We start from the raw sequence: 16,460 nt of genomic DNA, 5'->3' as shown, positions 1-16,460 counted from the left end.
GAAGAGGTGAAAGGAAAAGAGCACAAGGATGTTCTGGCTATATTCCACATACAGAAAGCTGATGTCAATTTGTAGGATTTTTATATGTAATTTAAGCATCTGTAGTTATGTTTTGAAAATGCCAAGCATAGAAGAGCTGGCTATCAAAAATTCATAAATTAGCCTTGTGTTAAAAATGATGCAACTGTCTTTTTCTTGTCTGTGAAATTAATTGCTCTGTATGTGGAAGCCAGGAAAAGATATGTGAACAGTTTGGTAATCCTGTAAAAGGCTACTTTTTATAAGGAGATCTGGATTTTTTTTAAGTTTCTGTCATTCAGTTTTTGGCGTGAATGAGATGTATCAGCTATTGTCAAAGTGACAGGGCTTCATAAAGCAAAGAAAATGGTAACTGCCTAGAAGGATTCACCTCTCAGCTTTCTGTAATAGGCACGTGTCCTCAGTGACAAGTACAGTAGTGGCAAACCACAGCTGTAAACTTCCCAAACCTCAAGGAAATAGATGCTCTTCAAGATTTATCTGTTTATGTTTACATTACACAACTGTGATTTTAGCCAAGGATATTATTGTGTACATTATTACAGTTCCTCAGTATTGCACTGCTGATTATAGAGGAGTTCAGATGCTTTCATAAAAAACTTTCTGGAATGCAAATGCTCCTATCAATCTAGGGTAGGAACAATTCATCATTTTGCTGTGACTATAAAGATTTTTTTCTTCTTCTTCTTTTTGTGATTAAGCTGTCATTTTGAAACTCCCCTGCCAGCCAAAATGGTGCATCCGTCTCCACAACTTTCTTTCCACAGTCCATCCATGGATGAGGAGGATTTAAAACATCCTTCCCAACTCTAATAAGAAACAGAATTACAAGAATGCCAGGTGCCATTTGTACATCCAAAATCTTCTCATAAATAACTTCCAGTTCTGTTTCCAAAGAATGCTAGAATTTGTCACAGTAGAAGCTGTGTGGTTTGTCCCTGTGCAGGCTTCCAGGACTTGGAGAAAATCCTGAAAAGATTGCAAAGGCCTTCCTTGTATTTATTGACGTCAGTACACATCGTCAAGGCTGTCCTTAAGCTGCACAGCATCTACTCTATCTAAAGCAAAGAAAACACACTATTCTTTCCAAAAAGTTACCTCTTGCATACAACCCATGACTATGTTTTTTGTCTAAAAAAACTGTCAGAAGTTGCTGTAGGACAGCTTCATATCTAGGACAGCTGGCAGCACCACGTATAGACCTCTCCCACTTTCTGTTTTACATTGCTGTCCTTTCCAAAATTCCCAGACAGCTCAAAAGAGAAATCCAGTAAGAGTAAGGTGTCTGCTCAGTCAGGGCTGGATTTCTCCTGACTGGTGCTGACTAGGTAGCACTATGTTTAGAGAAAGCAGACTTAATGTCTGTGTGGCACCAGATGCAAAAGGAAAGGCTCTTTTTTTGTTTGTTTTTGCCCTTTGTCAGCAGAACCTGCTGGCTTCAGGAGGGTTCAGTTGCCTTCAGCAACCTTTGTGTGCAGGTTGTGTGAGCAGCCCTGTGCAGCACTCGCTCCTGAAAGCTTTAAGGAGGGAAATGGCTGCCAGCATCTCATTTTCAGAGACTCAGGAGCAGAAAAGAACCTTGACAGGAAAGCTCAAAGGAGAGCCTGCATGGTAAACTTAAAATGTCCTTTAAGGTTGTGACGAGTATGTAATGTGTCTAAGAGCTTTACAGGGTAGCTGGATTGTTTGCCTGGGTTTCCCCACCCTTGGACCTCACAGCAGTTTGGCCACCATTTGTGTGAAGGGGTGGTAAAAGACTTCTTTTTTTTCCCTTTTGGCTTTAGTTTTTGCTTTCTTCTATGCTTCTCTGAAATGCTGAGGGGAGTCAGGCCAAAAAGATGGGTGAAGTGTAAAGCTGTAGGAGGTAGTGCTGTAATCTGTCAGGTGTGGATACAGCAAGCTAATGTAGTGGAGGGCTTTTCTTTTGGTCCAAACAACACTGGCAGGTAACATTTTTTTTCTTGTTAAGTGTTGATGTCACCTGTGGCAAGTCCTGTCCTGTGATTCTCAGCATCATGTGGGCCATGGTTTTAACTAATCACTCCTCTGCCCCCAATCCTGTAGAGGACTTTGGCACTAGTTTCTGTTCTCTCCTGTGCCAGACTCTATAAATTGATTTAATTTTTTTTTCCAACACGCAGCAAGATTGATCTAGACTGCCAGGAAGCGCGTGTCTGGGACACTTTGGATGTGTGTGAAGCAGTTATGTGACTTTCTCTTGAGTGGCCAGCTGCTGCAAGAGCCAAAATGGCCCAGAGGTTGTTCCTGTGGACTCTGCTGCTGAGCTGAGCTTCTCTCAAAAGCTCTACTATAATTAATAAGAAATGTTCTTGGATGAGGTATCTGAGAATTAAATTAGAAAGGGGAAGGTGGTGGGGATTTTTTTTTCCCAAGTGTTAATTGGCATAGGGTAAATTAGAAGTACAGCCCTATACTGATATTTCGTGGGTAAAATAAAGAAGTTAAGATGCTACTTTCCATTCAGCACTTCATTGCCCTTAGGACTGTAGGCGTGGAGATCTTCTAGTGGTAAACAGCCTTTCTGAAACACAATTAGCATTAATTAACATCCTTGCTGGGAGTTTAATCAGAAGCAGCAGATTAGTCCTGTTTTCTGATCCATCTTTTCTCCCCTTGGATATGGCTGTTCTTGTACAGGCTGGAAACTTGTGTTTGCAGCAAGGAGCTTGTCCTGGGGCTTCGGTCCCCCCAAGCTGTCACGGGAACAGCATTCACACATCAAAGACTTGGTGAAGAATTAAGAGAAGAGGAGGGGAGCAGATGCTACAAGCTTGCCCTGGACCCACGGCATGAAATTTCTGTGCTGTAACTGAGTGACTTCCAGCTTTCACTGTTCCATATTTTACTCATGTCACTCGTAATTAGAGCTTTTTGCCTGTGTGGGCCACTGAACTGGTTTCCTTGAGGAATTACATTTCAAAGCTATGTGGTGTATGTTGAAATCCTAGTAGAAGTACTTTATTTAAAAAATTCTGATACCTCGTATGAATGTGAAAGTAGGAGGTAAAAATAGCTCCCTCATGTTTTCCTCTAAATTGTTTGAAGGGTTACTTGTGGGCTAAATGTTTAGGGGTTTTTTAGTATTATTATTCATAGTTTTGTTTATTTGCTGTTTGCTTAGTAGACAGACAGTGAGTTCTGTTCACTTGGTAGGACACGCTCCAGTATTGCAATAGAAGCACTACAGAAAAGTATAAAAGCGTTGGGGGGTGGGTAAATGTTTTAAAAAAATTATAAATAGATGAATGAGAGTGCTCCTTCAGTGTGGAGGGATGTGATTCCTGTCCAGCAAACCTACTGTTTGTGGTTTGATTTTTGGTTTTATATACAACCACTGATTAAGTGGCAGAATGTTTGGGGATTTTTTGTTCAGTTACCTATTAGCTGGTTTTGCTTTAAGCTTGGGACTATCCTGACTAAAATAAAGCTACAATCAAATGTTGTATGGATTTCTACTGCTTGTGATAGGAAAAAAGCTCTGCTGGAATCTGATTGGCACTTAAATTTACAGAATTTTGAGGGCTTTAAGCTGAGCAGCTTATAATAGACATGCTGAAAGGTTGTTGTGTGGAAGGTTTTTGTTTTCCTGGTGTCATGCCTGTTGGTTGGTGGCAAAGTACTGTATCTGGTTTAAGTTGTATAGACTGTAAATAATACATTTTATATTTAAAAGATTGCAAGACTGTAAAGAATTTCTTCAGGTTTAATTTTATCATCATTGTTCCTATTTTTTCCAGAAGTTCGGTGTCAATCAGTCCAAGCCAGAATTTACAGTGGATCTCAAAGGGGCACTGATTGACTGGGCCTCGAAGGACAAATCCAGCAAAAAGAATGTTATTGAGGTAGATTTCTTAATTTAAATGCAGAATTATATGAACTTCAATTACTGAGATGAGACATTTTCTTTAAACGTAGAATCAAAACCTCATAAAACTGAGTTTTATCCACTTCGACCTGCAAGAAACGTCCATTTTTAATGTCTGTCCATTTTTAATATGTCTGTATTAATTATCTGTATATGCTTTCAGTTTTAAGGAGAATGTTAATGGCTGTTCTCGCTGGTGAATGTTCTTGAGAGGCTGTTTATTGGCTAACAATTTTGCTAGCGAGAAGTTTAATTTGATTTAGGTAATTTTACTTTTGAACTGTAGTGTGTTTATCAATTCTAATGATATGTTTTTTTTTTCTTTAAAGCTAAAAACTCGCCAAGGTACTGAGCTCTTAATTCAATCAGATAATGACAGCTTTATTAATGAATGGTATAAAGTTCTTAACTACACCATCAATAATCAGGTAAGTATTTAAATCATGAAGGTTCTATTTTCACAGTAATATTAATTAGTAAACTAATTGATATAACAACTTCTAATGCTTCATGTGCATCTTGATTTACTGATTTTCTTGAGAGCAGGCAGGAGTTTGAGGATATGGCAGTTCCAGGTGGTGGTGAGTGAAATATAATTAATAGTGGCAAAGGGAGAAAGATGGTCCACTGGCTTAAGATCCAGGAGGCGTGGGCTGGTGTCCATCCCAGAAATGAACTTACTTCTGTGCCCAAATACTGGTTCTGTCTCAGTGACTTGAAAGGTTCTGATAGAGAGGGAATGAAAGGGGGAGGATGGCCAAGGGACAACTTCGTGACATACATTTGTTAGCCTTTTATACTGCTCTTCTCTTACTATGGCTGCACTGAAGTGCAAATTAAAAGTCCTGGCAAAATACTGTATTATCTCTTCTTATCTGACAGCATAATGCCAAGTATTTAATTACCAGAGAAGTGCTCAAGCATTTGCTCTTGATATTGCCAAACAAGATTAACCATTTTTTAATTTAGAAATTGGAGGAAATCTTGGAGAAAATATTGCTCTCCTATCAAGCTTACTTCATGTGTATTCTTACTTTTTAATAGTTCCAGGCTTGGCTGCTGTCCATAAGCTCCAGTTTTGTTCCTTTCAGTGCCAGTCAGTGGCTTTCATTTCTCTTAGCTCTGATAGTGCTTTTCACATATGGGTGCTTTCCACGAAACACAGCAGGTTAATATGAATGGTTGAGTTTCTTTCTGGGTGCTCGTGGTTCAGGTTCCTAATCTGCTCTCTCCCGGTATGGAAATGTCATGGCTCTTAATAACCAGGCAAGGCAGTGTCACCCAGTCACTCAGTGACACCCTTCTCCTGCCTGTCCTGTGTGACACAACTGAGGCCACTTCTTCCCTGCTTAAAAATGAGTGAAGATGGAAAGGCTGAGATGTGGCGAGATGTGAACGAGGAATTACGTGTTAGGTTGAGGAAGTGAATGGGGAATAAGGAGAGTTTATCAGCACTCTGGAGGAGCTGTTGATGTACACTGCTGGGAGCTGGTAGCCAAGAGACCCAAGACTACAAGGCATAAGTCAAGAAAGTGCATTAGACTACCTGATAATTTGAAGCACTGAAGCTTTGGGTACAAAAATCCATCAGATCTAAAAGCCAACTTGTAATTTTGGAAAGTTTATGGTAATAGTAGCTGTGGTCTCTTTTTTCCATGGCCGAGGTGCTGTTGCTAGCATGACAAGATCTTCCTCAAAAGAAAGGGCAGATCAGATTCTGTTCTCTTTGCTGCCTCAGGCTGCTGTTGTGGCAGTATCTGGTACAAGAGGAACAGCTACCTGCAAAGGATGTGACTGCTCTTTTTTAAACACAGAAATGTCCAAGTTATTACTTTAGACTTGTTGCATAGAACAAACTAGATCCCAGGTGGTTTTTTTCCCAAAGCATTTAGTAGTTTTAAAATATGCCAATCCTAAAAAGCCTTAAGGCTTCTTGAAGAGTGGCAGAGGATCCTTAGTGGGGACATTATTTGGGCAGTTGAATATATTGATCTTTGATGTGTAAAAATGCTGTCCAAAGCTTTTGAAAAGGAGCAGGAATGAAGGTATTTAAAGGTAACACTGCCCTACAGGTTAAAGTGCAGCTTAGTCCATGAAGTCATGCTGCTGCTCACTCGGTGCTCTGGAGTGCACAGCCCTGCTTCATTTTTACAGTTTCCTTCCTTGTAAAAGAAGGCACTCTGCAGTCAGATTTTGGCAGCTGTGTAGCAGTCCAGTTCACTTCAGCTGAAGTGAAGTAAGACTTACTGAGTTTGGGAAGGGAATATGCTGTACTGAAGCTGAGGAAGTTTCCCCATCTCCTGGTATGTCTGCAGTCACACACGTAGCATGGGCTGCAGGTAAGATCAGCAGACTCTGGTGCCCCCACACTTCAACATGGTCTGTGTTTTTACTTAACAATGTTTAATGAGACTATGCTGAGATGGCAGGAACACAGGGCAAGAATTTTAGGCACTGGTACACTTAATTTTCAGAGTGAATTCAATGTATGTTTTGGCAGTAGTGAGATTTTCCAACTGATAGTTCTATTTTCTATTAAGAAAATTTTACTTCTAGAGAAAACAAATTGGGTAAATGCTCTAGAATCTTTTTTTTTTTACTCTTCTTAGTCTGCTATTTCTGTGGCAGACCATTAAATAGCTGATGTTTGTATATTGGATTTGGAAAATAAGCCCAACCAAGAATCACTTTGGTTGTTTATTGGTTGATGTAATGAAGTGTTATCATGAAAGGTTGGTTGTACTTTGTTCAGTGTCCAGCACCATTTTCTTTATTGAGTGTTATGATGAAATAGTGTTTCTCAAAGTTGCTCACTCTGCCAATGAGAGTGGTGTTGTCTCTGAAGGTGTTTAACATCTACAGTTCAGGAGAGAACAAACTGAATGTCATTATTGTGGGAAAAATTGTGTATTGTAGAACTGTCTGCAGGAAATGTGTGTGTTAATGCTGTATTATTTTCTGAACTGGCAAACTGAGCACTGCATATCTTCTTAAATCCAACAGGTAATAGAGTCTGATGAAGCATTAGATGATGAGGTGCCGGATTCCCCTGGAGTGGAAAAGCAAGACAAAGAGAAAGAAAATAAAGATTCTAAGAAACTTCGTTGTGAGTTGAAAATTTTCCATTTATTGATTCTAGCAGTGCCAGTTTCCATTTTCTGCATCTTCAGTATTGTGTAAATAGGGAAGAATTCAAAAGGACAGCTGAAAATGAAACTACTGAAGTTTAGAAAGCATCATAATATAGTTCATTCTACATCTTTATGCCACTTGGTAAATTTTCCTCCATGTTTTATTAATCATACTTCAAAAAAGGAAGAAGAAGAAAAGACATGTGAAATGTCTTTAGCTCCTGTTGTATGACACATTTAAAACGGGGGAAGATAAGCAGTGGTGAAATGAATTATTTTCAAGGTGTTGTCAAATGCACAGAAATAGCATCTGACTTTTATAGTTTTGAATAAGAATTCTTTTTTCATTTTACTGATTGGAATTGTGTTTTATCTGTGGCACAGCATCTATAAATATTTGCACTATTAATTTGGGCTGCAATTTCACTAAGTTGCTGCTGATGTATTGGCTGTTTAGAGAAACAAAAGATTTTTAATAACACCTTTAGAATTTTGGAACTAAATGTCTTTTTGACGCAGGAATTAACTTCCCATTTTTTGTCTTTTCCTTGCAGGCCCTGTATGTAATTTTCAAAAAAGTATTTATTTCTTTCAAAATAGTTAACCTAATGAAAGACAGGACCGGTTTTGAAATGTAGCTGCATTTTTAAATTTCCACATCAATTCCATGCATAAGCTACCATTTAGTTGCAAGTTTTTAGTGACAGGGTTGTCTCTTAGTAGTTTGAAAAATGCATTGCATTTAGAAGGAGTTCCAGAAAGGAATGTGCTGCAAATTTGCATAGGTTTCTTTGTGTGTTTTGGAGTGCAGTTGTTCTTTTCTGTTAAAGTTGGTTCCTTGGCTGATAAATGCAGTGTTGGTTCTGTGGGTAGTAACGCTGAATGTGTTTCTCTTTTTAGCCGTGAAAGCACCCAGCAATATAGACTCCACAGATCAGAAAAAGACCAAAACGAAGCTCAAGAAGTTTCTTACGCGGCGCCCTACATTACAAGCTGTCCGTGAAAAAGGCTACATTAAGGGTAAATGAACCTTTTTAACAGAGGACGTAATTTGAAAAGCTGAATTTAGTAGTTCATGTGTACAATGGGGTTAAAATGGTCTAGTTTCAGAGTAAAATACATACATGTGTATAGTTGGTTTAACAAAAGTCTTGGATGTATAGTGGAACTGGTGATTGCTGTACTTCTGAGTGCTGTTACTGGCCGTTAAACTGCTCGGAGGATGCCCTCTCCTTGGCTCATTGCTGGCCAAACCGCAGTGAAAACGGTGCCAGAAGCCCGTTTGGACTTGGACTCTCTAGCTAAGAAGCACTGCATTCCACCCTTCTGAGCTGGAAATCCAGATACATGACCTCATTTGTGCAAGCAGGGGAAAGGACAGCCCTTTGGGTACAAAGCTGAGTGCGTGTGCTCACCCGTTTGACAAGGGTGTTTTAGTTCACGTGGAACCAGACAATCATGTGCCATATCAAAAGAAATGAAATATTTAGGAAAACCAGGATGAGGTTACAGGAGTCTTAACTTAAGCATCTTTTTCCCATAACATTTTTTGAATGTATACATTGTTTTAATTGTTTTATGAAGAGTGTTACGGATACTCTTGAATCAAAGTAATGAAAGATTTCTTTTTGTCACACTTGTAGAAACTTGAGAGAACAGTATTTGCAGAGGTTTAAGTTAATGTGTTTGTATAAATTATTGACTTGGTACTCATTGTAAAACTTCATTTATTTATTTATTTGTATACTTTAGCAGGACTTGTAGGTGGTGCTCTACTAGGGTCAAAGTAGCATATGGGTAGGCAAATACCAGATCAAATCCTACTGTGATTTGCCTCACCGCATACTTTACCAGGTGTGCTTCTGTTGCATGTGGTGTTTGATATATTTGTGTATCTGCAAATATAATTTACGTGTAAATGATGGAAATTTTGTTTGGAATAAGGAAGCATTATTCCAAGACTTTGACGTTTTGCTCTGCTTTACAACTTAATATTCATGTCATGGCTCAGTGACGTAACTTCTGACATTGGCAACAGTGAACACTAAGCCAAGTTTAATTTGTACGTGTGCGTGCTAATGATTGGATTTTTAATAAAGGCGTTAAGGAATGAAGAGTTTGGTTTTTATTTGAAAGCATGGTGTAAGTTTTAAAGGTTGGATGTGCACTGTACAGCTTTACATTTATTGTATGAATGAAGAATACAGAAGTCTTCATTTAAAAGCCCAGTGTACTTTTGTGGCTGCTGCAGAACAAGCTTAGTAAATGGAAAGCTTGGCAAATCAAGTAGGGGCAGAAAAACTAGAAAAGTTTGGGAAGAAAAAATCCACTTGAAACAGCATGCACTAAGTGGAGAAGGAACTGTGTTAACGTTTTGTTCCGTGGAAAATCAAAAGTACAGAAGTTACTTTTAGGATGTGAAGAAAAAATACTTCTCATGTATATGTTGAAATTATTAAAATCGAAGGCAATTGTAGCAAATTACTTTGTTACATGCTACTATTTTCTTCTGCTACCTAATCTGCATTGCTTTACCTGCCACAGCTGCATGCTAGCCTGGCTTTCTGCTGCGTGGGCTTTTTCAATCCTTTGCTACTGATTCTGCTTATAAAGCTCGCTGCGTGAGTAGCTGCCACAGCACTGAAGTGGTGTGGACCACTGGCCTTATCATATCCAGCTAATAATGCCATTAAATGCCCATTTCATACTGTAAAATTGGTTTGGTGTGCTCTTTGGGTTTCCCAAAGCACTAGTTAAGATGCAAGGGTTGTTAATCTACTGAAATTATCGAACGTGAAAAGTGGGCTAGATGCTGTGCATGATGCAAATGCAAGAGCAGTCTCTCTTTTTCAGAAGCTCTGAAGTAAGATACACCAGATTCTGGGAGGATGGCCACTTACGTATCTAATTTAAGAGTAAACAAACCAACAAACACCCCTTCCCTTAAGGAGTGGGATCTTTGCTTCTCTGTCTCAAGACCCCATGTCACCCTCATGCATCTGAACAGAAGAGGCCATCTATTATTTGGGCATCTTTGATGAAAGCCCAAGAAATGGATCTATCAAATATTTTGGTGATAGCAATCTGAGCAAGAATTAACATGTTGCTAAAATTCACTGAGATGTTGCAAGATTCTCCTCTCTGTCCAAGCTGATTTTCATTTTTGCTCCACTTTATGATGGAAAATACTTCCCCTGGATTGTGTAGATTTGAAATAAGACTCAGATTTACCATTGCCCATAAATAACCTGTATTTAGATTCTGACCTTGTAGCAGGTTGCCTATGCATGGTCAGACTTGCAACCATTCAGAGCTCTGAGGTAAAAGTCTGTCATTTACAGATTTGTGTCAGAACTTAAAAATATAAGAAGACTCTACATTAAAGTCAATTTATATATAATGCTGTGTTAAACAGTGGGTGCAGTGAAAGATGACATTTTGCAGGGTTTTTTCCCAAGCAATGCCAAAAGCTTTCACTCCAGTTAAAGTGCATTATCTTTTTGAATTTTTAACAAAGATTGCAATAAATGCATGTTGAACTTGGGACAGGAATGGAGTGTAATAGGACATATTTGAATCCATTAAATTTCTTGTAACATTATTGACGAAATGATTCTTTTAAGTATCACCTGATGGATTAAAATGATTTCAGTAGCAAAACTTCCTTTCTTGGAGGCTCACGTTTGTGTAGCTGCTGACGCTCTTCTTACTGGGAGCTTTTTCTCGCTGGGAGCTGCTGAGAACTCCTTTCAAAACTTTCCTATTTCCTCTCCAATACTGCGACAATTGTATCCAGTAGACTTTGCCCTTTGTAGAGGTTTGTTTTAACCTGAACTAGTTCTGTCACTCGAGTCCTGTTCCACTGTAAATCAGTCTCTTTACTTGGTTCCAGATCAAGTTTTTGGTTCAAATCTCACCAGCTTGTGTCAAAGAGAAAACAGCACGGTGCCAAAGTTCGTGAAGCTGTGCATTGAGCATGTTGAGGAACATGGTATGGTTGAATTTTTTTTGTTTACAAATCTCTCTAGCTCACCGTTCTTAATGTTGAACATTTAAATTTCAAAATACTGTTGGTTTATTTGGGGAAATAATCTGAAACTTGTATCTGGAGTTAGTGTTGGGTTTTCAAGAGCGAGGACAGAGGTGGGATCCGAAGTGGGGAGAGGGGAGGAAATCTTATACCTGAGAAACTGATCTGCTTCAGTATATTTCAAGCTGAGGAGAGGCAGGACAGCCTCCTGGCAGCAAGGCTCCAAGGGAAGAGGGATTACATGGAGTAGTAGAAAAGCTCAGCCCATCAAGTTTTTTTTTCAGATTAAGAGTGAGACTATTGAAATGCAACTATTCATTTTGGAAGGTTTAAGCATGCTAACAATTGCTTCTATTAAAACTTCCTTGAAATGAACTTTTAGGGAAAGGTTGTGTCCCTGCTCTGTGTATGCACTGACTGCCAGAAGACCAATCTGTTGGTTTGGTGCCCTTCAGCCAGTTACACGAATTGCTAAATTTTATGCAATTCTGGAGATTATCAGTGTTTACATATTGAATCAGTTATTGTTTGCTTTCAATGTATTTCCTACCTAATAACTGAGAACACTTTGTGTGAAAGCTACATGTGACCTTATGGGTTTTCTGCTGTAAAACACATCTTCACATTTTTGTTGAAAATTTGTCAGTTTTGACTCCTGATTTGGCTGAGGTTTCTATGGGTTTTCTTGCCTGTTTCTTGCTGTTGTCTTTGCCTTATCTCGTGGAAAAGATGACTGAGAGGGGATTATGGCATCTCCATAATCATCATTCAGATATTTACCGGTCTGTTAATCTGAGAACATTCTCTTGAGTATCAGGGTAAGTGTTACAGGGGGAGTACATGTGAATTCTAAGGCATCTTCCATGGGAACTTCATTTGGCCTGTAGTCCTCTTTGTCAATGCTTCTATCTTGTGGCCTGGGAGGGGAGAAAAACTGCTTCCATTGCATTACTCCAGTTTGACAAATTGCCACCTTGCCAGTGGCAGCAGGCTTTATTCCATTTGTGATCTGAAGATTGTGAGAAAGGGGTTATTTTACCTTGTTTCTTTTTTTTTTTTTACTTTTAATTTCTTTTTTATTTTAAAGGCAGGACTGCAGTGAAGATAGTGAAGTTTTCCTTTTTTAAATACCTGAGGGGAAGCTGACAGAAATGAACAGCTTTTTTTTCCTACCTCTCCAACTCTTCTTCTTTCTGCCAATACACTTCAAATCAGTTCTTTCTGTAAAGGATTTACTAGTGGATTATGGGGAAAAGGGATATGTCAGATGTGCTGGTAACTGTGCTGTGTTGCATCAGACAACTCCTTGAGGAGCTACAGGGACTTGCAGGTATTCTGGCAACACGCTCTCAGAGGCACTGACTCACCTGCTGCATCCAAGTGGCTTTTCAGATCAATTCTTTACCTCCTAATCACTTCTGAGTAACTGCAGTAGCAGCCACAGAGATACAGTTTTCTTCTTTTCTGGTCGAGTGTGCAGTCCTGTAAGGCAAGGGCTGCCCATTTTAGTTCTGTAGGCTGTTGGGTAGCTCTGAGTGTGCATGTACATTGTTCCTTTTCCATGTAAACATGGTCACTTGACAACTTTGAGATGCTGTCTATGCATGACTTGATTGGGTTTTTCTTAACCATACATTAAAAGTTGAACATTGTATCTACAAAATACCTGGTTATTGCATGTTGGACTCCCATGTATTCCCTGCCCACCCACCAAGAGCACCTTAAACAGGACATCTGATCCCACCAGGGAAACTTGGAGCTGTTGCCTCATTACTACTTGAATAAGAAGTTTTAGAGATTGCTTTGGCCTCAATGCTGCCAAACTTGTGTCAGCAAATTAAATCTCCTCTGTCTTACATGACCTGCCCATCAAAACAAGCTAGTTTTAACTATTTATTTCTTTGTTACAAGATGGGTTTCCTTTGCTTTTAATTTTGCTGAGTCGACCTATACATACGTAAGGTATTAAAACGGATTTATCCCTTTGTTTCAGGATTAGATATTGATGGCTTATACAGAGTTAGTGGCAATCTTGCAGTGATACAGAAGCTGAGATTTGCAGTCAATCATGGTAAGTTCCCTCCAATTATAGTACAATGGCATATATTTTCAGATTTGGAGTTCATAGAAAGCTAAGGAAAAAGATTTCTCTTTATAAGTCTTGAGAAATGGCTGTCATCTTCAAAGTAAAGTTACTTCAGAATTACAGAAATGACAATGTAACATCACTCGAAAAACCTGATCTTCTGGAGGTTTAGTCTCGTGTGGACCACAGAGGCATTGCTAGAACGGAATTCTAAAAAAAAGATGGTAATAGAATTTGAGGAAGTGGGATTATTTCAAACAAAATAACTCACTACCTTATGGAAAAACAGCATGTTAAGCTTCCACTAGCATCAAAATTGTAAGGGTTTTTTGGTTTCTTTTTTTTTGTGAGATTTGATAACTGCCTTTTAGTGGGGGAGGACTTAGCTGATCTTCACTGTACTCCATGTATAAACCCCTTTCTTCTGGCACTATCTTGGTGTGGTTCATCCACAATCTGACCTCTTGTTTCCTGATTGACAGAATCTAACAGTAAAATTTTTGTTATGTCAGCAGCTCCTGTTCCCTTCTGGAAAATGCCCTAGGAGTAGGGGAACTGTATGTAGTGCAGTAGGCAGAGTTTAGCCATCTCCATCTGCTGCTGCAGCTCTGTATCCCAGAATGGGATATGGGATGTGCTGGAATGGAGCAAGTCTTCACTCCTTTGAAAGAAATAAGTACAGAAGAATAATTGAGTCAATTTAAAAAAAAAAAGTTTTTATAGCTAAAATATTATAATTAATTATTTATTTTTCTTTCTCAGATGAGAAGCTGGACTTGAATGATAGTAAATGGGAGGATATCCATGTCATTACAGGAGCTCTAAAAATGTTCTTCAGGGAATTGCCAGAGCCGCTGTTCACTTACAACCACTTCAATGACTTTGTCAATGCAATTAGTAAGTCTGGAGAACTTGCATACGGTGCTTAAATAAGTCCTGCACAATTTTTTAAATTGCTTTGGACATAAGAAGGATGTTTTGGTGACCGGGGTGACTTGTCCGGAATCGCCTGTCCGTGGTGCCGGGGCCGGCCGGGAGGTGGCAGTGTCCTATTTCGCATTAGCGCTGCAAACCGTGGCTTTCATTCCCAGCCGCTTCAATCTTCTGCTAAAGTTTCAGACAAAAATACTCAACTTTTGTTTCTCAACCTCACCCTTTTGCAGAGCAAGAACCAAGGCAGCGTGTCCCTGCTGTTAAAGATTTAATCAAGCAGTTGCCAAAACCAAATCAGGACACGATGCAGGTACTCTTTAGGCACCTGAAAAGGTAAGTAACAGATAGAAGGAAAGGCTTTGTGTTGCTGATCCTCCCTTAAAGAATCCAAGTGCATTCTTACTGCATTTTTTTATGTAGGACTGGGTAAAAGCAGTGTATCTGTCTGTTTGGGTATGAGCTTGCAGAGCGCCAGACTTGAGACAGTATGTTACATAGTTGTGATGTTTGCTGGCAGGTCCTTTAGACGGACTGTGAGAGGACCAAGAAGGACATTGCAAAACAAAACTGTTTTTTGTAGAGAGAGGAATTACAGCAGCTGTATGTCCTAATAGCAAGACTACTCATTAAATAAATACTCTGAATAGCCATTTGCTTTGGGATGTATCTTCTTCTGTCATCCTATTGCCCTAACACTGCTAACTAAATCTCTTTTTGTCTGTTTTTTTTCCTCTTTCAGAGTTGTAGAAAATGGAGAAAAGAACCGAATGACCTATCAAAGTATAGCAATAGTTTTTGGTCCAACCTTATTAAAACCAGAGAAAGAGACTGGTAACATAGCAGTCCACACAGTATACCAGAATCAGATTGTAGAGTTAATTCTACTGGAATTGAATTCCGTCTTTGGACGCTGACATTTTTCATGGAGAAGAAGAAACTGGAAGTGATGGGTTGGCAGCACTACTCCATCAGAAGGAAAACCTCTTCCTGTATATGATGTTTTATGTTTGTGGACCAAGCAGCAACTTGTTTTTTGCACTTTTGGGGAGGGGAGAAACAGGAGAAATGTTTGACCACTTTAATGCGAATTAAAGACAACACTTCAGATTTCTTTGAAAAGCTCAATATAAAAAGTGAATTGAAAAGTTTGTTTGCCTTTTTTAAGTATAATTGGAAAAAATTAATATAGGTTCATACACTGGATTTCTTGGAGAGTAAAACTAATAATCTCAGACTGGATAATCTGGAATTTAATCTCAAAATTCTTCCATATGATGGGGAAAAGTCCTACCATTTTTCCTGCTATGGAAAAATTCAGTGAAGTTACATCTTAAGCTCTTTTATTAAAACCTACTTAGATCTATATGACACTTTTCCAAGGGGTTTCTGCATGCAGTGACTGTCGTAGACTTGCGCTAATAGTTTGGTTTAATTATTCAAATCTAATTCTTCTCTTGGTATCTGCTGCCTTCTTTCCTTCTTTTTCTCCTGTTCTTCTGTCTCTCTTTTTTTTTTTTTTTTAAACTTCTTTCTTTGTTTGTTTTCCCCCAGCAGCCTCTCTGGAAGTTCTTTGCTGCTTCATTGAGCAGCACATTATTACACTATTTCAAACACTGAACTTGTAAGAATATCCAGCAATGGTTATTTGTCTTGGGGCACAATAGAAGTAATATTTAATAAACATGTTCATTCTTTCAGGGTATGTCCTGAGCTAAGTTTTGTGTTATACTGATCTAAAGCTAAAGTCCTAAGTAAATACCGACTGTAACACTGTATTGAGTTCTTGGTATAATGCTGTGGTAGTGGAAGTTCATTCTTGATGTAAATACAGGCTGTCCTTTTGATTCCTGTATATAATTCAGTTCCTGTATAGTTTAAGAACCCTTTAGTCACACATTTCTAATCATGGGTAGATTAGCTATGGTAGGATAATGTTTCCAGTGGATGTCTGGGTTTCAACAGGGAAACAGGTTATGGGGAGGGAGGGAGATCTAACTGTGTGCACTTTTAGATGTTAATTACATTTGCGGGCAAATAACTGTAATGCAAATGGTACTGGAGAAATACTGAGTGTGCTTGCTAAATTGTTAATGCACTACAAGAAGAGCCTTTTAGGTTATTTAATATGTACAGGATGCATTAGAAAAATGTATTATGAATTCTAACATCTACACATAGTGAAAGTCATGTTTTGATAGATGTTTGATGGAATCCACAATGCTAAATTTAAGATTTTCTTTTTACATTAATGTAGAATAATTTGTAAAATTGCTTTTGAAAGATTTTGTTACAGGGAGCATGGTCTGCTGAAGATTTTTTTAAATGTATTTTTCTAGACTAACTGCTGTATCTGAC

General features: G+C 38.7%; 1 protein-coding gene across 9 annotated transcripts in view; it reads left to right on the top strand.

Moving 5' to 3' along the window:
• The window catches only part of ARHGAP12 (Rho GTPase activating protein 12), a 74,040-nt gene extending 58,787 nt beyond the window's left edge, over window positions 1-15,253 (top strand). For 6 of the 9 annotated variants that reach the window (XM_040058668.2, XM_040058592.2, XM_040058601.2 and 3 more), the window contains 9 exons: window positions 3,798-3,902; window positions 4,255-4,353; window positions 6,929-7,031; window positions 7,957-8,076; window positions 10,949-11,047; window positions 13,080-13,157; window positions 13,935-14,069; window positions 14,336-14,438; window positions 14,845-15,253. In XM_040058668.2, coding sequence (XP_039914602.1) covers window positions 3,798-3,902; window positions 4,255-4,353; window positions 6,929-7,031; window positions 7,957-8,076; window positions 10,949-11,047; window positions 13,080-13,157; window positions 13,935-14,069; window positions 14,336-14,438; window positions 14,845-15,019 — 1,017 coding nt within the window. In that variant the 3' untranslated portion in view covers window positions 15,020-15,253. Of the gene's footprint in view, window positions 1-3,797; window positions 3,903-4,254; window positions 4,354-6,928; window positions 7,032-7,956; window positions 8,077-10,948; window positions 11,048-12,173; window positions 12,357-13,079; window positions 13,158-13,934; window positions 14,070-14,335; window positions 14,439-14,844 lie in introns of those variants that run through there. The other 3 variants (XM_040058658.2, XM_040058618.2, XM_058419932.1) reach the window with 2 other exon arrangements.
• Window positions 15,254-16,460: the final 1,207 nt, after the last annotated feature.

This window comes from Hirundo rustica, chromosome 1 (genome assembly GCF_015227805.2).
Source record: "Hirundo rustica isolate bHirRus1 chromosome 1, bHirRus1.pri.v3, whole genome shotgun sequence".
NCBI lineage: Eukaryota > Metazoa > Chordata > Aves > Passeriformes > Hirundinidae > Hirundo > Hirundo rustica.
This window is presented reverse-complemented; position numbering and strand designations above follow the sequence as displayed.